This window comes from Hypanus sabinus, chromosome 10, assembly GCF_030144855.1.
Source record: "Hypanus sabinus isolate sHypSab1 chromosome 10, sHypSab1.hap1, whole genome shotgun sequence".
In the NCBI taxonomy this organism is placed as follows: domain Eukaryota; kingdom Metazoa; phylum Chordata; class Chondrichthyes; order Myliobatiformes; family Dasyatidae; genus Hypanus; species Hypanus sabinus.
In genome coordinates, this window is record NC_082715.1 from 45931634 (window position 1) to 45956906 (window position 25273).

Sequence of the window (25273 nt, forward strand, 5' to 3'; positions counted from 1 at the left end):
CAAGGCAGTCTTCAGAGAGGAAGTCATCACCCTGACACAGTGGTGTCGAGAATACAGCCTCTCCCTCAACATCGAGCTGATTGTAGAGAACAGGAGGAATGGAGACAGGCTAAACCCTATAGGCATCAATGCATCTGAGGTTGAGAGAGTGAACAGCTTTAAGTTCCTCAGCATAAACATCACCGAGGATCTCCTGTGGTCTGTACATACTGGCTGTGTGGTGAAAAAGGCACAACAGCAGCCCTTTCACCTCAGATGGTTGAAGAAGTTTGGTATGACTTCCCCCCCCTCCCCCAACCCCCAAATCCTAAGAACTTTCAACAGGAGCACAATTGAGAGCATCCTGACTGGCTACATCACTGCCTGGTATGGGCACTGTACCTCCCTCAATTGCAGGACTCTGCAAAGAATGGTGTGGACAGCCCAATGTATCTGTAGATGTAAACCTCCCACTATTCAGGACATTAGCAAAAACAGGTATGTAAAAGGGTGCCGAGGGATCATTGGAGACCCAAGTCACTCTAAATACAAACTGTTCCAACTGCTACCATCTAGGAAACGGTACCACAGCATAAAAACCAGGACCAACAGGCTCCAGGACAGCTTCATTGACCAGGCCATCAGACTGATTAATTCATGCTGATGCAACTGTATTTCTATGTTATATTGACTATCCTGTTATTTATTGTGAAGTACTGTAATTGCACATTGCGCATTTGAACAGAGACATAATGTAAAGGTTTTTACTCCTCATGTACATGAAAGATGTAAGTAATAAAGTCAATTCAATTAAAGTTTTATACCCCATGCATTGACATATAACACTAATTTGCTACCCTTTTTGATTCTGCATCCGTAATACACTGATGCTCACTCAGCTGGCTGCAATTTTGTCCTGTCATCTGCCTACCCTTCCTGACAATCTGACTGCATGCTATCTTTGCTTTTTTACCATCCACCCTATCCCAGAGTCCGTTCACTCCAGTTCCCACTCCCCTGCCAAATTAGTTTAAACCCTCTCCAATAGCCCATGAGAATGTAGGTCTCCTAGGGTTCAGGTCCAACCTGTCCCTTTTGTACAGATCATACCTTCCCCAGGAGAGATCCCAATGATCCGAACCTGAAGCCCTGCCCCCAGCACCAGCTTCTCAGCCAGAAATTGCTACCTCGGAGGTTCTGCTGCTCAGCTTTCTGCCCAGCTCTCTAAATTCACTCTTCACTTTTCCTCCTTATATCTTTGGTACCAATATGTACCAAGACATCAAGCTGCCTCCCCTCCCTCTCCAAATGCCATGGACACAATCCGAGATGTCCCTGGCCCTGGCAGCTGGGAAACAACATACTATCCGGCTGTTCTGTTCAGGTCCATAGAATCTCCTGTCTATTCCTCTCACTACCGCTCCCCTCTTCTCCCTGTTACCTTTCCGCATCGCAGACCCATGCTCAGTGCCAAGCGGTTAGGTACCTCATACTACCGAAGCGGGAGGTTAAAGAGCTCAGTGAACACTTCAGACAGTTGGTCAGCATAGGCCTTTCGTCATTAGACAGGTACCCCAACTGGGCTCGGTACTTTTTGTGGGTTCACGCTCCTGATTACTGCTTGCACGTTGGCCTCAGGGACTAAAATCACAGGATCATCGGGGACTGCAGAAGGTTGTGATGTTTTGATGGTCAAAGTGAGCATAAAAGGCATTGAGCTCATCTGGAAGCAAAGTGCTATTGATACATATGTCACCTGATTTTACCTTATAAGAGGTGATAGCATTCAGAATCAGAATCAGATTTAATATCACCAGCATATGTTGTGAAATTGTTAACTTTACAGCAGCAGTACAATGAATTACATGATTAATAGAGGAAAAAACTGAATTACTTTCAGTATATACAGTATATTTAAGTTAAAGTAGGCGGTGCAAAATAACAAGAATAAAAAAGTAGCGAGGTAGTGTTCATGGGTTCAACATTCATTTAGAATTTGGATGGCAGAGGGGAAGAAGCTGTTCCTGCACCATTGAGTGTGTGCATTCAGGCTTCTATATCTCCTACCTGATGGGAACAATGTGAAGAGGGTATGTCCTGGGTTGTGAGGATCTTCAATGATGGACATTGCCTTTCTAAGGCACCACTCCTTGAAGATATGTTGGATACTATGGAGGCTGGTACTCATGATAGAGCTGACTAATTTTACAAGTTTCTGCAACTTATTTTGGTCTTGCCCCCCCCACCCCCATACTGGATAGTGATATGGCCAGTCAGAATGCTGTCCATAATGCATTTGCTGAATTTTTTGAGTGTTTTAGTTGACAAACCATATCTCCGTAAGCTCCTAATGAAATATAGCCACTATCTTGCCTTCTATAGAGCTGCATCAATGTCGCATCCAAGTTAGGTCTTCAGAGATCTTGATACCCAGGAACTTGAAATTGCTCACTCTCTCCACTTCTGATCCCTCTGTGAGGATTGGTTTGTGGTGCCTCGTCTTACCCTTCCTGAAGTCCACAATCAGCTCTTTGCTCTTGCTGACGTTGAGTGCAAGGTTGTTACTGCGATACCACTCAACTCACTGGTATATCTCGTACACCTTTCTGTCGCCATGTGAAAGTCTGCCAACAATGGTTCTATCGTCAGCAAATTTATAGATGCTGTCTGAGCTTTGCCTAGCCACTCAGTCATGGTGTACAGTGAGTAGAGCAGTAGACCAAGCAGACATCCCTGTGGAGCACCAGTGTTAATCGTCAGCGAGGAGATATTACTTCTAATCCACACAGATTGTGGTCTTCCGGTTCGGAAGCTGAGGATCCAGTTGCAGAGGGAGGTACAGGAGGTTTTCGATCAGCTCTGTAGGAATGATGGTTTTAAACGCTGAGCTACAATCAATGAACACCACCCTGACAGAGGGATTTGCATTCTCCAGGTGATCTAAGGCTGATTGGAGAGGATTTGAGATCACGTCTGCTGTAGACAATTTGCGATAGGCAAATTGCAGTGCATCCAGGTCCTCCCTGAGACAAGTGTTGGTTCTAACCATGACCAACATCTCAAAGCGTTTCATCACTAGTAGTCGAGGCAGCTCAGGCTGCTCTTCTTGAGCATTGGCATAACTGTTGCCCTTTTGAAGCAGGTGCAACACCACTCAGCTAACTGGTATACCTCCTGTCATCATCTGAAATTCTACCAACAAGCAACCCTTGCCACAACCGTCAAGCATGCTTCTTTGGTTCAAGTTTAGTCCGGAATTGCCACTATGCACACGAGATTGCTTTCCGGAGATTGTACCTGGACCTTTTGTAACCTTCTTGAGTTGAATGTCTCTAACCTGGCCCTCAGTAGAATGTGGATCTCATAGTTCATCCAGGGCTTCTGGTTGAATGAGACTCCGTATGATTTTGTGGGGACACATTTGCCTACAACTGTTTTAATAAAGTTGTAAAAACCATGGTGTATTCATTCACATCCAGTGGCGAGTCCTTGAACACAGCTCAATCTACTGATTCAAAGCAATCCTGTAGCCGCTCCTCTGCCTCCTGCGACCACTTCTTTGTTGTCAAAGGTGTATTGATTAATAGCTTGTCCTACGGTTAAATCGGTGGATCTGTGGGTTGCTGGGTGGCAAGGCTCAGTGGGCCAGAAGGGCCTGTTCAGCATGGTTTCTCTAAATAAATAAATGGTATATATAACAATTACAGCACGGAAACAGGCCATCTCGGCCCTTCTAGTCCGTGCTGAACACTTACTCTCACCTAGTCCCACCGACCTGCACTCAGCCCATAACCCTCCATTCCTTTCCTGCCCATATACCTATCCATTTAAAAAAAAAAATGACAATATTGAACCTGCCTCTACCACTTCTTCTGGAAGCTCATTCCACACAGCTACCATTCTCTGAGTAAAGGAGTTCCCCCTCGTGTTACCCCTAAACTTTTGCCCCTTAACTCACAACTCATGTCCACTTGTTTGAATCTCCCCTACTCTCAATGGAAAAAACCTATCTACGTCAACTCTATCTATCCCCCTCATAATCTTAAATACCTCTATCAAGTCCCCTCTCAACCTTCTACACTCCAAAGAATAAAGACCTAACTTGTTCAACCTTTCCCTGTAACTTAGGTGCTGAAACCCAGGTAACATTCTAGTAAATTTTCTCTGTACTCTCTCTATTTTGTTGACATCTTTCCTATAATTCGGTGACCAGAACTGTACACAATACTCCAAATTTGGCCTCACCAATGCCTTGTACAATTTTAACATTACATCCCAACTCCTATACTCAATGATTTGATTTACAAAGGCCAGCATACCATAAGCTTTCTTCATCACCCTGTCCACATGAGATTCCACCTTCAGGGAACTAGGCACCATTATTCCTAGATCACTCTGTTCTACTGCATTCCTCAATGCCCTACCATTTATCATGTATGTCCTAATTTGATTAGTCCTACCAAAATGTAGCACCTCACACTTATCAGCATTAAACTCCATCTGCCATCTTTCAGCCCACTCTTCTAACTGGCCTGAATCTCTCTGCAAGCTTTGAAAACCTACTTCATTATCCACAATGCCACCTATCTCAGTATCATCTGCATACTTTATAATCCAATTTATTACCCCATCATCCAGATCATTAATGTATATGACAAACAACACTGGACCCAGCACAGATCCCTGAGGCACACCACTAGTCACCAGCCTCCAACCTGACAAACAATTATCCACCACTACTCTCTGGTATCTCCCATCCAGCCACTGTTGAATCTATTTTACTACTTCAATACTAATACCTAACAATTGAACCTTCCTAACTAACCTTCCGTGTGGAATCTTCTCAAAGGCCTTACTGAAGTCCATATAGACAACATCCATTGCTTTACCCTTGTCAACTTTCCTAGTAACCGCTTCAAAAAATTCAGTAAGATGTTATGAGAATGCAGGGTGACTTGGAAAGGTTGGGTGAGTGGGCAAATGTATGGCAGATGCAGTTTCATGTGGATAAATGTGAGGTTATCCACTTTGGTGGCAAGAACAGGAAGGCAGATTACTATCTAAATGGAGTCAAGTTAGGAAAAGGGGAAGTACAACGAGATCTAGGTGTTCTTGTACATCAGTCAATGAAAGCAAGCATGCAGGTACAGCAGGCAGTGAAGAAAGCTAATGGCATGCTGGCTTTTATAACAAGAGGAATTGAGTATAGGAGTAAAGAGGTCCTTCTGCAGCTGTACAGGGCCCTGGTGAGACCCCACCTGGAGTATTGTGTGGAGTTTTGGTCTCCAAATTTGAGGATGGACATTCTTGCTATTGAGGGAGTGCAGCGTAGGTTCACAAGGTTAATTGCCGGAATGGCGGGACTGTCATATGTTGAAAGATTGGAGCGACTGGGCTTGTATACACTGGAATTTAGAAGGATGAGAAGGGATCTAATTGAAACATATAAGATTATTAAGGGATTGGACACACTGGAGGCAGGAAGCATGTTCCCACTGATGGGTGAGTCCAGAACTAGAGGCCACAGTTTAAGAATAAGGGGTAGGCCATTTAGAACAGAGATGCGGAAAAACTTTTTCACCCAGAGAGTGGTGGATATGTGGAATGCTCTGCCCCAGAAGGCAGTGGAGGCCAAGTCTCTGGATGCATTCAAGAGAGAGTTAGATAGAACTCTTATAGATAGCGGGGTCAAGGGATATGGGGAGAGGGCAGGAACAGGGTAGTGATTGTGTATGTTCAGCCATGATCACAGTGAATGGTGGTGCTGGCTAGAAGGGCCGAATGGCCTACTCCAGTACCTGCTGTCTATTGTCTATTGTCAAACATGACCTTTCACGCACAACTTCATGTTGACTGTTCCTAATTAGACCCTATCTATCCAGATAATTATATATACCATCTCTAAGAATACTTTCCATTAATTTACCCAACACTGACATCAAACTTACAGGCTGATAATTGCTAGGTTTACTCTTAGAACCCTTTTTAAACAATGGAGCCACATGGTCCATATATGCTCCACGCAGTTGCACTAATAAGATCCAGTTTGGCATTGCTCAGATCCAGTTCGTGATCTGCTCTTGGTATGTCAGATTATTGCATACCAAGCATCCTTCCCAAAATATTGACCACAGCTACTTACATAACAAATCTACATGGACATCAATTGCCATTTTGGAATAAAACTGGCACCTTCTGCATCCAAGTAACAGTGCTACACAGTCAAAATTTTTAGCTACTATTTCTGTTGGCATGCCATCAGGATGTCCTATTTTAAACTTTGAAAAAAATACACAATAAGATTTCCAACTAACCCTGGAGTTCAACATAAATTCATTGCGTTGGTTTGAAATAAATCTGAACATCACTAAACAATTTGTACATTACTACAATGATGACAGCTCATGCAAAGCTATGGATTAAATGAAAAGTAGCACAACATAATAATTGTGAGGTTTGAGTTTCAGTATTTGATACAGAAACTAAGCTTAGCCAGGATATAAATGGACAAAAGAAATACTGTCCTGTTAAAATAGAAGTATGTTTCCAATTTGAAATTTTTACTGAAAGCCTTTGTTTCAGGTTTGACTCGAGTAACATTGTTTTGACACTTTGCCAAAATGTTTTCTTAATGTTTTTCATTGTGAGCAAATCATAAAGATTAACAAAAGAGCTAATGCATGATAGGGTTTGCTTTCATACTACCATTTTGGCATGATGTAACCAATACCCACCACCTACATACCCCATCACTCCAGCCAGAAAGATAATTTCTCAAATGTTTTCTCTTGCCTCAGTGTAAATGTTGCACGGAAATTAAAGGTTTATGGGTAAGTTAAGATGAATCACATTTGGTGAGAAATGTAATTGACAGAAATAAGGTACAGACTCACCCCTGGAAATGCCTAATGGAGGCACTATACAGTCAGTGCAGCGGTATGCCAATGGCCAATGTGTCCTATGGTTGATATGGTTTCAACAATAATTTGCTATGTGGAGTGTTGGTGGGAAAATCCTTATTAGTCAGATTGTTGTGCAGAAGATTGATGCACATTCTCTTGTTTTTGATTGCAATTGTAAGCACATTTCAAGAGTCTTTTACTGAATTAAACAATGCTATGTGACTGTATTTCAAGGTCTCATTCCTTCATTTTAGTCCTTTAGAGTCGTCTTTCCCTTCAGATGATTAACTGAGAATACAATATAATAGTAATTCATTCCAAGTTAGGATGGAGCAAACTGATGAGACATTAAATGCATAGGAAATGCATGCAACTTTTTCAGCACTGAAAGTGATAGCAGGATAAATAGAAGAATTCCAAGTACTTTTGTGAAATAATTAGTTAAAGTACCTGGGTCAGAGTTGACTGTTGATAATGGCTCTCCAGCCTCTGAAACATAAATGTCATTCATTTTGTCTGCTTCTGTTATAAACATCTGAGCTATTACAGAAAGAAGTTAATCCCACATTTCTTTGGATATGACAAGAACTCATGCTGTGTTGCTGGAAACGAAGCAGGGAGGGACTTTTTCACATCTATTTGTACTTGCCACAAATTCATCCCAGAGCTTTCGTGAAGTGTGTTTTTTAAATTATATCCTAATGGATTTCAGGATGCACCTGTAGTCCCCTTGTTAGGAGGATCAAGGAAGGCAAAGGGAAAGCTGACGCTGGCCAGCTAAACATTTCAGATGTAAAAATTTGCTCCCTTGCCAGCAATATAAATAAATAAATATATATCTTGGATCAATTATCACGTGCAAACAATATGCAAGGTCTACGTATTTACACATTGTTGGCTTATTTATTTTTAGCTGAGGAATAAGTGGCTGGATCTTCAGAAGATCCGAGAATTCTACCAGTTCTGCTGTGGAGCCCACCATGCCAAAGTAACATCAGGATGGGACTGGATAAAGATGAACCATGTCAACTATTCTCCAATCCCTCTTTAGGCCAAAAAAATAAAGGCTGAATCTTGATATTATTTAATAGCATTTAATTTTCTGTCCCTCATTGTCTGCTTTCATTCCAGCAAATTTTCACCCTCTTACACACTATTTCTTGGTCCCAGTTTTAAACTTAGTAGAATGAAAGATAAGAGTTTGACACTGGGTTTTATGAGCACACGATCAGGTAGAATTAGCACAAACTCCTCTTTAAACCATAATCTACATTTAAGAATGTCACATTTTACATGAAGACCATCAGTGAATCAAGAGCCATATGTACTGATTACATTCACATATTGACTAATTTGCGTGCTTCATATTCTGATATTAACAGTTCTATCAATAAAATAATTGCCATTCACACTGGACTACCAAGTTCAAACTAACCAACGAGACACATAAGTGTAAATACAACTGACTGTTTAACCTCTGGAATTCTGGAATCTCATTGCCAAGAACTAGGCTAAAGATATGCCTCACGAAGATTAATGTGCGTACTTTTGCACTAAATAACTGCAGATGAGAGGAAGGTAGGAGAAAGGGCTAGCACATATGGCACTTCCATTTGTGCAAGAAACTATGTCAATCTTAGATATACTTCATGAATGACTTTAAAAGGGTTCTATCTTTTCGAGATTCACAAGATTTCCAAAACATTTTTTTGCCTGAGTATTAGCAAGACAAAGAACAGCGTTGTTTCTTTTTATACTACAAGTGTCTCAATATTTCATCAACCAATCTCAAGGAGAACTTCTTTAGCTTGAAAGAAGATATCCTTGAGCTCCATTAAACTAAACGCAACAGTGAGCATAGGAATAGAGTGAGGTGGAGGATAACTGTGTGGCTGAGGGATTGGAGCAGGGGGCAAGGATTCAGATTTTTGGATCACTGGAACCTCTTTTGGGGCAGGTGTGACCTGTACAAAAAGGATGGGTTGCACTTGAAACCCAGGGGGACCAATATCCTGGCAGGGAGGATTGCTAAGGCTACTGGGGAAAGTTTAAACTAGAACTGCTGGGGAGTGGAAACCGAACTGAAGAGACGGAGGAAGGGGCAGTTGGCTCACAAATTGAGAAAGCTTGTAGACAGTGTGAGAGGGAGGATAGGCAGGTGTTAGAAAAGGGATACACTCAGACTGATGGTTTGAGATGTGTCTATTTTAATGCAAGAAGCATCATGAACAAAGTTGATAAGCTTAGAGCATGGATTAAATGACGCTACAGAGACTTGGATGGCTCAAGAGGAGAAATTATTACTTAGAGTGCCAGGCTTTAGATGTTTCAGAAAGGACAGGGAGGGAGGCAAAAGAGGTGGGGGTGTGGCACTGTTGTCAGAGATAGTGTCATGGCTGCAGAAAAGGAGGAACTCATGGAGGGATCGTCTACTGAGTCTCTGTGGGTGGAAGTCAGGGACAGGAAGGGTAACTCTACTGGGTGTTTTATATAGACCACCCAATAGTAACAGGGACTCCAAGCAACAGATAGGGAGACAGATTCTGGAAAGGTCAATAATAACAGCGTTGTAGTGGGGGGAGATTCTAATTTCCCAAATATAGATTGGCATCTTCCTAGAGCAAGGGCTTTAGATGGTGTGTAGTTCGTTAGGTGTGTTCAAGAAGGTTTGCTGACACAATATGTAGATAAGACTACAAGAAGAGAGGCTGTACTTGATCTGGTATTGGGAAATGAACCTGGTCAGGTATCAGATCTCTCAGTGGGAGAGCATTTTGGAGATATTGATCACTATTCTACCTCCTTTACCATAGCATTGAAGAAGGATAGGAACAGACAAGTTAGAAAAGCGTTTAATTGGGTAAGGGGAAATATGAAGCTATCAGGGAGGAACTCGGAAGGATAAATTGGGAACAGATGTTCTCAGAGAAATGTACGGCAGAAATGTGGCAAATGTTCAGGGGATATTTGCATGACGTTCTGCATAGGTACGTTCCAATGTGACAGGGAAAGGATGGTAGAGTACAGGAAATCTAGTCAAGTGGAAAAGAAAAGTTTATGAATAGTTCAAAAATCTAGGTAATGATAGAGATCTTGAAAATTATAAGGCTAGCAGGAAGGAGTTTAAGAATGAAATTAGGAGAGTCAGAAGGGGCCATGAGAAGGCCTTGGCGAGCAGGATTAAGGAAAACCCCAAGGCATTCTACAAGTGTGTGAAGAGCAAGAGGATAACAGAATAGGACCAATCAAGTGTGACAGTGGAAAAGTGTGTATGGAACCAGAGGAGATAGCAGAGGTACTTAATGAATACTTTGCTTCAGTATTCACTACGGAAAAGGACCTTGGCAATTGTAGGATGACTTACAGCAGACTGAAAAGCTTGAGCATGTAGATATGAAGAAAGAGGATGTACTGGAGCTTTTGGAAAGCATCAAGTTGGATAGGTTACCAGGTCCGGATGAGGTGTACCCCAGGCTACTGTGGGAGGCGAGGGAGGAGATTGCTGGGCCTCCAGCAATTATCTTTGCATCATCAATGGAGATGGAGAGGTTCCAGAGAATTGGAGGGTTGTAGTTGTTGTTCCCCTATTCATGAAAGGGAGTAGAGATAGCCCAGGGAATTATAGAGCAGTGAGTCTTACTTCAGTGGTTGGTAAATTGATAGAGAAGATCCTGTGAGGCAGTATTTATGAACATTTGCAGAGGCATAGATATGATTAGGAATGGTCGGTATAGCTTTGTCAAAGGCAGGTCATGCCTTATGAGCCTGATTGAATTTTTGAGGATGTGACTAAACACATTGATGACGATAGATGTAGTGTATATAGATTTCAGCGAAGCATTTGATAAGGTACCCCATGCAAGGCTTATTGAGAAAGTAAGCAGGCATGGGATCCAAGGGGACATTGCTTTGTGGTGGCATATGGTGCATTGGCCTTCATCAACTATGGAACTTAGTTTATGAGCCCAGAGGTAATGTTACAGCTTTATAGGACCCTGGTCAGACCCCACTTTGAGTACTGTGCTCAGTTTTGGTCACCTCACTACAGGAAGGCTGAGAAAACTATAGAATGGGTGCAGAGAAGATTTTCAAGGTTGTTGCCTGGATTGGGAAGCATGTGCTGTGAGAATAGGTCGAGTGAACTTGGCCTTTTCTCCTTGGAGCGACGGAGAATGAGAGGTGACCTGATAGAGGTGTATAAGATAATGAGAGCATTGATCGTGTGGATAGTCAGAGGCTTTTTCCCAGGGCTGAAATGGCTAACATGAGAAGGCACAGTTTTAAGATGCTTAGAAGTAGGCAGAGAGGAGATGTCAGGGGTAAGTTTCTTTTACACAGAGAGAGGCGAGTGTGTGGAATTGGCTGTCGGCGATGCTGGTGGAAGCAGATATAATAGGATCTTTTAAGAGACTCCTGGATAGGTACATGGAGCTTTGAAAATCATAGGGCTGTGGGTAACCCTAGGTAATTTCTAAAATAAGTAAATGTTCGGCACAGCATTGTGGGCCAAAGGGCCTGTATTGCGCTGTAGGTTTTCTACGTTTCTAAACACATTGAGTCACTTGAACCGTATTTGTACATTCATCCTGCTGTTATCAGACTATTGAACATTTCCCTAGCATGATTAGATTGACTCTCGAACTTATAACCTACCTCGTTGTTAACTTGAACCTTATTGTCTAGCTGCACTGCAGTTTCTCTCTAACTGCAACACTTAATTCTCCATTCTGTCATTGTTTTACCCTGTGCTATATCAATGCATTACTGTAATGAATTGATTTGTATGAAGGATATGCAAGACAAGTTTTTCCACTGTATCTCCACATGTGACAATAACAAACCGATTTTACCAAATGTTGAAGGTAATACAAGCAACTGCAACTATAGAGCCTAAATGCCCTATTTAGTGATTTAATAGCTCCTGGACTGTCTTTTAACAGAGTTAAAACAGTTATGTTTTTCCAAAGGAGAGGACTACCAAGCTGAACTTATAGGTCATCTCTTTAATGGAGGAAATCAAATATGCCTTTGATGCAAATTGTTATCTATCTTTGGGTAACATGGCCCAAAGGTTTAATTTCTTATTGCATATCCACAGATGAAGAAATTGGTCCTGTGGGGAACAGCATCAACAGGAGACACTGTGGCAGTTCTATTAAATTTTCAAACAGAATTGAGCATTAAGCAGCAATGGATAGAGATGCAAAAGAGCCCAAAATAATATATACTTGATGAGCTTTGGACAAAACAAATCATAAAAAGTAAATAAACATTGTGACTCAGATGAAAGGTCCAAACTATGGCTATTATAATAGCAACAAAATCATAAAAAATATTGCATTACATTAAAATTCAACACAAATCTTGTCGTTTTTGCCTGTTCTTTTCCTCAGTTATCTTATGACATTTCTATTTCATTTGATGATCTAAAAAAATGACCTTTGCAAAGCTTTCTTGTTTTTGACATCAGTCGAAACCAAAGAATGGAATGCTTTATGTGCTACCTCAGCTACCTCATAAGACCTGACTTGAGGGAATTAAAAATCAAATCTCTTCATATATTCAATAGACAGTAGACAATAGGTGCAGAAGTAGACCATTCGGCCCTTCTAGCCTGCACCGCCATTTTGAGATCATGGCTGATCATCGACTATCAATACCCGGTTCCTGCCTTGTCCCCATATCCCTTGATTCCCCTATCCATAAGATACCTACCTAGCTCCTTTTTGAAAGCATCCAGAGAACTGGCCTCCAGTACCGTCCGAGGCAGTGCATTCCAGACCCTCACAACTCTCTGGGAGAAGAAGTTTTTCCTTAACTCTGTCCTAAATGACCTACCCCTTATTCTCAAACCATGCCCTCTGGTACTGGACTCTCCCAGCATCTGGAACATATTTCCTGCCTCTATCTTGTCCAATCCCTTAATAATCTTATATGATGCAATCAGATCCCCTCTCAATCTCCTTAATTCCAGTGTGTACAAGCCCAGTCTCTCTAACCTCTCTGCGTAAGACAGTCCAGACATCCCAGGAATTAACCTTGTGAATCTACGCTGCACTTCCTCTACAGCCAGGATGTCCTTCCTTAACCCTGAAGACCAAAACTGTACACAATACTCGAGATGTGGTCTCACCAGGGCTCTGTACAAATACAAGAGGATTTCCTTGCTCTTGTACTCAATTCCCTTTGTAATAAAGGCCAACATTCCATTAGCCTTCTTCACTGCCTGCTGCACTTGCTCATTTACCTTCAGTGACTGATGAACAAGGACTCCTAGATCTCTTTGTATTTCTCCCTTACCTAACTCTACACCATTCAGATAATAATCTGCCTTCCTGTTCTTACTCCTAAAGTGGATAACCTCATACTTATTCACATTAAACGTCATCTGCCAAGTATCTGCCCACTCACCCAGCCTATCCAAGTCACCCTGAATTCTCCTAACATCCTCATCACATGTCACACTGCCACCCAGCTTAGTATCATCAGCAAATTTGCTGATGTTATTCTCAATGCCTTCATCTAAATCATTGACGTAAATCGTAAACTGCTGTGGTCCCAATACTGAGCCCTGTGGCACCTCACTAGTCACCACCTGCCTTTCCGAGAAACACCCATTCACCGCTACCCTTTGCTTTCTATCTGCCAACCAGTTTTCTATCCATGTCAATGTCTTCCCCCCAATGCCATGAGCTTTGATTTTACCCACCAGTCTCCTATGTGGGACCTTATCAAATGCCTTCTGAAAATCGAGGTACACTACATCCACTGGATCTCCCTTGTCCAACTTCCTGGTTACATCCTCGAAAAACTCCAACAGATTAGTCAAGCATGATTTACCCTTGGTAAATCCATGCTGGCTTGGCCCAATCTTATCACTGCTATCTAGATATGCCACTATTTCATCCTTAATAATGGACTCTAGCATCTTCCCCACCACCGATGTCAGGCTGACAGGTCGAAAGTTCTGCGTTTTCTCCCTCCCTCCTTTCTTAAAAAGTGGGATAACATTAGCCATTCTCCAATACTCAGGAACTGAATCTGAGGAACATTGGAAAATGATTACCAATGTATCCGCAATTTCCAGGGCCACCTCCTTTAGTACCCTAGGATGCAGACCATCTGGACCTGGGGATTTGTCAGCCTTCAGTCCCATCAGTCTACTCATCACCGTTTCCTTCCTAACGTCAATCTGTTTCATTTCCTCTGTTACCCTATGTCCTTGGCCCATCCATACATCTGGGAGATTGCTTGTGTCTTCCTTAGTGAAGACAGATCTAAAGTACTTATTAAATTCTTCTGCCATTTCTCTGTTTCCCTTAACAATTTCACCCAATTCATTCTTCAAGGGCCCATCATTGTTCTTAACTATCTTCTTTCTCTTCACATACCTAAAAAAGCTTTTGCTATCCACCTTTATATTCCTGGCTCGCTTGCGTTCGTACCTCATCTTTTCTCCCCGTTTTGCCTTTTTAGTTAAGTTCTGTTGTTCCTTAAAAACTTCCCAATCATCTATCCTCCCACTCACCTTAGCTTCAATTCAGATCATTCATCTGTTGTGTAACATGATTGGTACAATGCTGATCCAATATATGAACTGTAAGCTTTTCTTAATCATAAAGTACACTGCAGATGTTGTGTTCAAAGCAACACGTACAAGCTGGAGGAACTCAGCAGATCAGGCAGCATCCGTGGAAAAGAGCAGTCAACGTTTCAAGCCGAGACCTGACGAAGGGTCCTGGCCTGAAACGTTGACTGCTCATTTCCACGGATGTTGCCCGACCTGCTAAGCTTTTCTTAATGCTTGCTGCACCATCAGTGTTGCAGATGTGTACCATAGTACCTTTGACACAACATATTAATATTTTCATTAAAATATTGGAATGATGACAACTAAATTCATTTAACAAATGAGTACACAACTGGCACACTTGTTCAAATCTTTACTGATATATCTAACAAATGCACAGAATAAAAATGATCGACATTAGCTATGTTCAATCAAAACACTTCACCTGTAATTCTGGTTCTTGTTTCATCATTTCAAGTATCATATAGCAGCCAATAGAATGGCCAATCAGCACAAGCTTGGTACCTTTTGGCACATTCTTCCGGAGAAAAGCTAATTTATGTGCTATTTGTCCATTCAGTCCAAAGACATCCTCCAGCTCAACATCTGCAAGAAAAAAAATCATGTCTAACTAAACTTGCCATGTTAAAAATACACATTTTATATTAATACATTGCTATTCAACATAATCTCATCATTCTCCACATGATTTTTAAAAATATGCAAATATGCCAATACAAATTTAATTAAAATCAAAAGCACACAAACATAACCAGAGTTTGTCTTTGCAGCAGTTTGGAATAAGGAGCATAAAACTTGATTAGAAATAGGTTTGTAGATAAATGTGAAAGTTAGTGAGTAAATAATAGTTCATTCTTTAAACTAAATGTATTTAGTTATTAGTAAATTATTACATTAAAAGTTTAAACAATTTACACATAAACCTGATCAATAATATAAAGATTGCAAGGCCACAGTGAATGACCATAAAGATTGCAAGACCACTAATCTACCTATTCATCACAGACGACTTACACTTCAATAGGATGTAAGTCCACCGCATTCACTTGTAGATCAATTTATGACAAATCTTATTCCAGAAAAATATCTATGAAATAATTTTATTGAGCTTGTGATTATTTCCAAAATAGCATATTTATGATGTTAAGTACCTAATAATCCTACTGATGCAAAATTTGGAAGTCTAAATTAATACTGAAGAATCAACTGCTCCCCAAAGAAAACAAGAAATATTAATTTCATGCACAAAAGTAATGACCGTTACAAAACAACCTTTCTGGAGGCATTGATGCAATACAGTAAAAATAAGAGCTGGACATGGCAATTCAGCATTTCAGGTTTCCTCTGATAGATCACATCTGGTTTCCTGCCCTATCACTATAATGCTTGATCTCCCATTAAAGGCCTCTTCTCTTTCTCTCACTCTGTTATTGGAAGTTATCTGGTGAAATGACATTCCACAGTAATTTTTTGTCTGGCTTCAAGTGGATAAGTTTACTGTACCTAATAAAGTGGCCATCAAGTGTACATTCAGGATCATCTGCTGCTGTAGTATGTCTACTTTAAGGTTGATGGTTTGGCGTTTAGAGATTCTCTTCTTCACGTCATTGTTTTAGCGTATGTTTATTTGAGTTACTGTTGCTTTCCTGTCAACGTCAACCAGTCTGACTATTTTTCTCTGACCTCTCCCATTAGGATGGCATGGTGATGTAGAGGCTAGCACAACGCTTTACAGTAGAAGAGATCTGGGTTTAATTTCCACCACTGAAAGTAAGGAGATTATATGCTCTCCCTATGATTGTGTGAGTTTCTTCTAAGTGCTTCAGTTTCCTCCCATGGACATACCAGTTGGTAGGTTTGGTCATTGTACATTGTCCCATCATTAGGCCAGGATTAAATCAGGGGTTGCTGGGAGGCAAGGCTCGAAGAACCAGAGAGCATTTTCATTGCTGTATCTCACACCATTCTCCATAAACTCTAGGGACTATTGTGCATGAAATTCCCAGAGGATCAGCAGTTCCTGAGATCTTCAAACCACCCCATCTGGCACCAACAATAATTCCATAACTAGGTCACTTAGATCACATTTATTTCCCATTTTCATGTTTAGTCTGAACAACACATCAGAGAAACCAGTCTGCCCTCCATACATTTTGAAGGGTCTCGGTAAAACAGAATCTGCCCAACCTGTAATTCCCTCTTCTCTTCCCTGCCTTTGGGCAGAAGATACAAAAGTTAGAAAGCATGTACCACCAGGCTCAGAGGCAGCTTCTATAAAGCTGTTATATGACTATATTGGGGTGGTCCTCCAGTATGGTAAGTTGCACTCCTGACTGCACAATCTACCTCGTTGTGGCCTTGCATCTTATTGTCAGCCTGTACTGGACTTTCTCTGTAACTTTCTCCTTTACCTAACCATAATAGAATAATAACAGAATGCAGAATAAAGTGTTACTTATTTGATTCTGTATATATATTTCATTCTGCATTCAGTTAAAGCTTTACTTCCCCTTAGTTCAAATACTGTCACAATGAAATGGTCGATATTGTAGTAGTAGTGATCTCTATTGTAGTTGTAGTAAGGTCCCTTTCGGAATGGCAGGCTGTGACCAGTGGGGTACCGCAAGGTTCGGTGCTGGGACCGCAACTATTTACAATATATATTAATGATTTAGATGAAGGGATTAAAAGTAACATTAGCAAATTTGCTGATGGCACAAAGCTGGGTGGCAGTATGAAATGCCAGGAGGATGTTATGAGAATGCAGGGTGACTTGGAAAGGTTGGGTGAATGGGCAAATGTATGGCAGATGCAGTTTAATGTGGATAAATGTGAAGTTATCCACTTTGGTGGCAGGAACAAGAAGGCAGATTACTATCTAAATGGAGTCAAGTTAGGAAAAGGGAAGTACAACGAGATCTAGGTGTTCTTGTACATCAGTCAATGAAAGCAACCGTGCAGGTACAGCAGGCAGTGAAGAAAGCTAATGGCATGCTGGCTTTTATAACAAGAGGAACTGAGTATAGGAGTAAAGAGGTCCTTCTGCAGCTATACAGGGCCCTGGTGAGACCCCACCTGGATTATTGTGTGCAGTTTTGGTCTCCAAATTTGAGGAAGGACATTCTTGCTATTGAGGGAGTGCAGCGTAGGTTCACAAGGTTAATTGCCGGAATGGCGGGACTGTCATATGTTGAAAGATTGGAGTGACTGGGCTTGTATACACTGGAATTTAGAAGGATGAGAGGGGATCTGATTGAAACATATAAGATTATTAAGGGATTGGACACACTGGAAGCAGGAAGCACGTTCCTGCTGATGGGTGAGTCCAGAACTAGAGGCCACAGTTTAAGAATAAGGGGTAGGCCATTTAGAACAGAGATGCGGAAAAACTTTTTCACCCAGAGAGTGGTGGATATGTGGAATGCTCTGCCCTAGAAGGCAGTGGAGGCCAAGTCTCTGGATGCATTCAAGAGAGAGTTAGATAGAACTCTTATAGATAGTGGGGTCAAGGGATATGGGGAGAGGGCAGGAATGGGGTACTGATTGTGTATGATCAGCCATGATCACAGTGAATGGCAGTGCTGGCAACAAGGGCCGAATGGCCTACTCCTGCACCTACTGTCTATTGATATAGATCACATACAAAACAAAGACTTTTGGTGTACAGTGGGACACGTGACAATAATGAACCAATTCCAATACACTCCCACTCATATCTAATTCATTCTCTGATGAGGTGCTGGAAAAAAAGAGATTGTAAACAGAAATATGGCTCTAGCTTATTATTTTGTCTTTCATGACAAGGCTTTAAGCTTTCTTAAAACGTGAAATATTTCTGAACTCACTGTTGGGATGTAGGAAACTCAAAAGCTTAATTGTGCAGATCAAGAATCTGATGGTGACCAGATGATCTGCTTTGACTGAGTAATGTTGCCTGAGGTACAGAAATGAGGAGAATGGCAAAAATGCCCCTGGAACAACACACAGAAAATGCTGGAGCAGATGGGCTGAAGGACCTGTTTTTGTGCCGTAGTACTCTGCGACTCTATCCCCTCGAATGGAAAACCTCATCATGTGGCAGATGCAGCAGCGATGAAAGAACTGAGAGAAGAGAACAGTGCCCATGCAAGAGGCAGAGTGGAAAGAGATCTTCTCAAGATTACTGAGGGAGATGGGAGATCTCTCAGTGGGAGATGGAGAGATCAAAAGAGAGGAGAGATTTGTCAGAAATGGACCAAGTGAATTTGAGGGCAGGCTGGAAGTTAAAGGCAAGGCAGTAACAGTGCAGCAGAAAAAGTGTTGGGGAGATTTTGGGACATGGACTGTTCCATGTAGCTCATGAAAAGGCCCATGTGAATGGCTACACTTTTTGGACTGGCAAAAGTGGGAGGAGGCGAAAAGGAAGTTGTTAAGGGTGAGACCCAGTTCTGCCAGACCTTCCTTGGACCCCCAAACAATGTGACAGCATTTTTTGACTGAACTTCTAATGCAAAAGACAGCGCTACCTTGGTAATGCACTGAAGGGCCAGACCAGGTTTAGTGTGCACCTTTTAACCGGGAGCTGTAATTAAACTTAACTATGAGTTAGTGCTTCAGTCTTTGAAACAACACTGACATCTCAGGGAAGGAAAGCCTGATGAATGATGGCCATCAGCATGAAAGCTCAAAACTGGAACAGAATCTTCAAAATGTTAAAGGCAAAGGATGTAGGGAGGTAAGGAAAGGGCAACCTATGGAAGGAAATGATCTTAAACCTCAGGCACTGGCAAGAAGAGTTGATTGGCATTGAGTTATGGATAATCTTTACATGGGTTGCTATAATCCAAGGTAGATATTTGCATAGAATTCAGACTAGATGGAATGGAATGGTGATGTCCTAAAAGTTATGACTTAGCAACTAAAATGCTATTTAGGGCTCTGTAAGTTTCACAGGGTCTTGCATGCTATGTCAGGAGAGTTCTGGTACCTGTTTTCTGTTTCAACTCACCAACTAAATGAAAAAATGGAGCCTGGCCCTGAAAATAGATCTGACCTTTTCCCGGTTCTACTGAATGGTCAGCTGGCATGCCATAAGTCAGAAGCCCACTAAGCAAACATCTGCTCTGTTATATCAAATCTGGGCTGTCTAGTAGTTTGTGTCATTTGTGGCTTTACTAGATCAGAGCAAAGAGCTCCCCAAGCGTCCTGGCCCAAACTAATAAACTTGAGCAGAAGTTAACCTTACCAGAACTGATACAGCATACTCAAAAATATGGGAATTACAAAGTTTGATCTGACGATGCTTCCAGGTAATGGGACACTTTTGAATATATATACACACACACACACACACACACAATGACAAGAATTGTCATATTATCAGGAGATGCAGAGAGAGCTTTTCTTCATAGCATGTTATATAGTTGGCATGGATGCTGTATTTATCCTTTTAAATGTATTGTCTTACATTTAACATAGAAATTTACATTTAAAGTTACTTACACAAATCGACAAAGCAGGGATTTTCATTGAACCATCAACCTATAAACTACACAGTAATTAAGAGGAAGTTACGTACAATTGGTCGCAAAACAAAACTAAACATACCAGATTATTGGAATAGTCATAGGTAGGTTAAAATAGCTTTGCATTAAAGTATATGCATTTTGTACTAGTTATTTTCAACTGTACAAGGCAACTAACCAAACAAAAACACTTGTAAACAATTGATTCAGTAACTACATTAGCCATAGACACTGAAATACAAGATTTGTTTTGTTCTCTCCAGGGAATGTGATCATTTGAACCAATGGCCATCCATCAGAACAAAGATAGTAAAACAAAGTAATCTCCTGACAATATACAGACCTAGGGATTGACTATTAACTGACAGCAAGTATTTAAGAGCTAAAATACAGCTTAAATTTGGCAGCACAAATCTAACAGCAGTTACTGACAACAACCATACATCCAAAAACTCTCTAAATGGTTCAGAGAACAGGTTCACTAAAGGGTATTAACAAAAATATTCACATGGAAGCAATTTGTTTGATAGAACTTTCTTTCTTCAGTAAGTAGTTATTTAGTGCTGGTAAAGATCTCAGTGATATCTTTTCTAATGGTTTTGAATGCATGACAATTAAATTCAGTAAAGTTTATTAAATGGATCCTCTGAATAATGTTATAAATAACATAAACATAATCTCATCACTCATGTTATCAACTGCTATTGTCCCTTTGTCAGCAATACAGCGAGTGCAATTACAACAAAATATTTTTTGAGTAATAAGCATTCTCTATATAGGTATTTCCTCTGGTTCGTAAGTAAGACCATTATAATTCACTTGATAGATTTTCATGTGGTTAAAACATTAATGACTTTGGAAACAATATAACTGAATGAAGTTCAGATACAGATTAGTCTGATCTAATTGAATGGCAGAATAACTTCATAGACCTATACCTCATCCTAGTTTTCACATGACCTCACAACATATTAAAAGAGGTTGTTTTCACTAATGCAATAAATTCAGTAGCTCGGCATTCTCAGAGTTCCCCTTCTTTGTGAAGAAACCTTTGAACTAAATTCACTCATTAGCAAAATGTCATCTCACCCCTGGGAGAGGATGCATTGTTAGATTAACATCCTGCTTGCAATGAACGATGGAAATTCTGGGCAAATTCAATCTTTCAACTAATAGAACACCTGCCTCATCACCTCTTTTCAAAAGAAAAATGGATCTGCATATTCTGTTTTGACTTGTTCGGTTAAACATACTATTTCTGAAAATTCAGTTCTCACCTGCAACAAATGTATTCTCATGCACAATTAGAATGTTGAAATATAACTCGGTACATTTTACATCAACTTCAGGAAAGCACTTTCGGTTAAAGTTATTTGGATTTCCTGTGTATTCAGCTCCCAGGAAAGTGTAAATCTCATAAGTGAATCAATGAACTTGCTGTACTAGATTGAATTTATGGCATGTTTATCTATCGGATTATCCAGTGTAAGTATTAGGGAGCTGTAGTAACTCATACTCCATCATTGGAGGAGTCCAATGTCGGAAACCAGTCTGAAAGTTCCCAGCAAGGAGAGGCTACCAGGTTTGGATCTTTTATGATTGCCTGTGAGTCCTGAACTTCAAGAGTTGGTAAAGTGGGTTAAAACGAAAGCTGTTCAATGCTATTTCTACTAGCTTGAAAGATTTTTTTTACTTATGACATTACTCATCATGTTTCACTTGTCTCATAATTATTGTTTAGTTCTTGTAAAACCTATCAGCTCATTGACTTTGCTTGTTATGCATTCTGTGTGTTGCAATGAGTACTTAAGTACACACATGTTTACTCATAAGTTTATAAAATACCTTGGGATCCTATCTGAGGTAACAGGCCTAATTAATTCCAAGCCTATGGCACTATGTAGTATGGTTGCGTGTATCTTCTATCCAACAACATTAGATTTCTCACCCCTTGTCTCAGACTACATTTCATGGGTGCGTGTAGACTTCACTCCAAGCATGCATCCTTCTAACCTAGTTTGCTTGTTCTCTGCAGTGCCAGGCTCTGGATGATGAGATAATACTTCTCTCATATCTCCTATTCTGAACAGTTGTGCTCTGCAGAAGACAAGATAAGAAGCTGTCCTCATACTCTGCTATGAAAAATGAGGATGGTTGCCCTGGTGAGCTGAGCTAAAATACCTTAACTGTGATGCTTGGTACTGATGGTGTCAAGTCAAAGGTGATGTAGTCATCATAATTTTGTTCAGATGAATTTCATTGTAGCCCATCCTAGTCATGTTTGAAAAGGAGTTGCACTTACAAAACATTTTTCCCACTGCGGATGGCCTCCCTTTTATTTTATGCTTTTCATTTGCTATAATAAATCAGGACATAAACACCATTGAAAAAAGTTTTAATTGGAGGCTCTGCCTGCTTTTGGAGACCTGAGATCTGTGTGTATGTAGAGGTGACTTACAGTACGTGAGGAGATGAGCTTGGGAATGGTGGTGCAGCAGATATTGATGGCATGTGAGGGGTGAAGATGGAGTAATAGTTTTCTTATAGTTGCAGGGTGAATATATACTTATTTATGAATAGAAAAACAATGTTTTACCTGACATTTATCTCTTTGGACCTCTTCTGATATTGCCCAAATAGATTTCTCTAGTGATTGGCCTGGTGAATATCTTTGAATATCCATTGCATATCTGCCACTATTTACAAAGATCAGGATTTCTGCCTTGAAATGTATTTAACTGAGCGGACATGTCAGGAAGGCATGGATGTCTCTCCGCTCTTATCTGGCTGCTATGGAGTGTGTGCCTTTAAATGCTGACACTTTTCCTTGACTGCTGTTTAGCAGAGTATTGGTACGTTAAGTGCAGTTCTGTCAGGAGTGTGCAGATCCCAGTTTCAACTTTACTCCTAATGCTTGTGACCAACCTTGTGATTTTCTTTGTGAGATCTGACACTAGAGTGAAAAGCAATGATGCTGAAGAGTCACAAAACTAGGTGGTATCCAAACTCTAGGCACCAGCGTTCAGAAATTTCTGTAGTCTACAAGACTGGAGAGCCTGACTCTCTTGAAAAATCTTTTAATCTTTGTGAGACACTGATCTCTACAGTACAGATAGCAATTTTATACCCAGAAATGACTGAATTAAAAACGCAAACACGAGGAAATCTGCAGATGCTGGAAATTCAAGCACAAAAGGCCAGGCAGCATCTACAGGAAGAAGTACAGTCAACGTTACGAGCTGAGACCCTTTGTCAGGACTGAATTAATTTGATTTTAATGGATTTTTGCCTTTGATCATAATTAATGCATATATTCCAGTCCAATCTCTGTTCTAAGCTTGCTGAGGTAAGCATTTTTGAGCTTTTACTAAAATGTTTGAATCTTCACAAGGAGTTCATTAGAGTAATACATTAAAACCAGGGTTTGATAGATTAGATGCAACTATTATCACTTTATGCAACATTGATTGACATGTGTCATCTAAGATAAAACTAAGACAATGGATTTTGTCAAAATTAGTCAAAAAAAGAATTTTGTCTGTTGTTTTAAACATTAAACTGCAGGCTTACCATATTACTGTAAGTTTATCTTAAGATTCTGCTACTATCATTTAACATACTGTATATACTTTTCTCCAATAGATTTTCCATGTGGTACGTGACATTTATTTTAATCATGCAATACCTTTACAATATAATGGAAAAAATGTTATTATGTTTGCAGAGTCAGATTCAGATTCATTTATCTGTCGCATGTACATCGAAACAATGAAATGCATTGTATGTGTTAACAATTAACACAACTCAAGGATGAGCTGGGGGCAGCCTGCAAGATTCACCACACATTCCATCACCAACATTGCATGCCTGCAGTGTTCAGCAGAACAGCAACAAAGCAAGCCACTTTCCTCCTTGTCAGCTACCCACCCACTCATACACACAGACCATCTTCCAACCTCAGGACAGGCTGCTTCTAAGCTTCCAGCCTCCAGTGGACGTACAGACATTGAGATGCCAACTTCCCCGGTGGACTCAGAGAGTCAGGATATGTGGTATATTCCTTTACAGTATGTCTCACAGAGGAACCCAAGTGACTCTACTTTCTACTAAATATTGAGTGTTTTGTTGTACGCAGCAATAACTTTAAAGCTAATATCTGTCACATAGTCAAACATGAGGAAATCTGTAGATGCTGGGAATTCAAGCAACACACACAAAATGCTGGTGGAACACAGCAGGTTAGGCAGCATCTATAGGGAGAAGCGCTGTTGACGTTTTGGGCCGACGTTTTGTCACATAGTGTATTGTCAAAATCTTTCTGATATCTACTTTCATACCGGTTACACCCACAGAGGTTATACCCACATATAAGGTATGTTTCAGGATAGTTACAAATAAAAATTGTATCTTAGAAGGACTTCAAATATAGACTGATTTCCTCTTTAAACTTTGACCACATATCAACACAAAACATGATTAAAAAACAAATTTGTAAGGGTAAGATATTGGAAGATATTATTGTGCATTTTTATTATAAATATTTTTGTGTTTGGTAATCAGATACTGATTTTGATTTCCATGTTGGAACTATTGTATCCTTATTCTATTAGCAATGTCATTTCTGTTGTTTTCCTGGTTCTCAATGAAGCAGTGTAAGAAATTGATTTCAATTTATCAGAGACAGATGTAGAATAGATAAGAACCTTAAGGATCAGATTGACAATCATAGCAAAAATGGAATCAGAAATGAAACTGTACAACCCAAATATATTACATATTGAATTAAACAATATTAAATCATTAACGTGATTCAACTGTGTTCTGGGGCTGCTGTCTCATTTTAACCCCATTGTTCCTTTGATGTGCTCTTGACAGTAGCTATCTGAGGCAAAAATATTTGGCACAAAAGCAGAATGTGAACTTGAGACACTGTGCAGTAGAGGTATAAGGAAGTCTAATTGAGGTTAGAAATCTGAGGACATAATTGATGTCAACAGTATCATAAGCAAGATGTAATCTGTGAAAAGTGAGAGTGAGAAACTGTCTCTGAATTTGTGACAAAATAAGATTCAGTACTTTATCAAAGGCCAGGAAATATATCTAGATATTGTGGTTAAACCACTTCATTACCACAAAACATATGGTGTAAAGGAAATTGTTGAAGGTAGGTTGGAATGATCAGGGAAAAAAGTGGATTAGATTCACTGGCACTTGAGAGAAATTACTGGCATAACTAGGAAAAGTACTGGAAAGAGGAGGAATTCTGGAGAACTCGTAAACAAAATTTAAAATAAAGT

General features: G+C 40.4%; 1 protein-coding gene across 8 annotated transcripts in view; it reads right to left on the reverse strand.

Annotated features, from left to right (window-relative positions):
- The window catches only part of ldah (lipid droplet associated hydrolase), a 316978-nt gene that overhangs the window by 120465 nt on the left and 171240 nt on the right, over positions 1 to 25273 (reverse strand). For 7 of the 8 annotated variants that reach the window (XM_059981798.1, XM_059981799.1, XM_059981797.1 and 4 more), the window contains one exon: positions 14897 to 15057. In XM_059981798.1, coding sequence (XP_059837781.1) covers positions 14897 to 15057 — 161 coding nt within the window. The remainder of the gene's footprint in view (positions 1 to 14896; positions 15058 to 25273) is intronic. The other variant, XM_059981804.1, reaches the window with a different exon arrangement.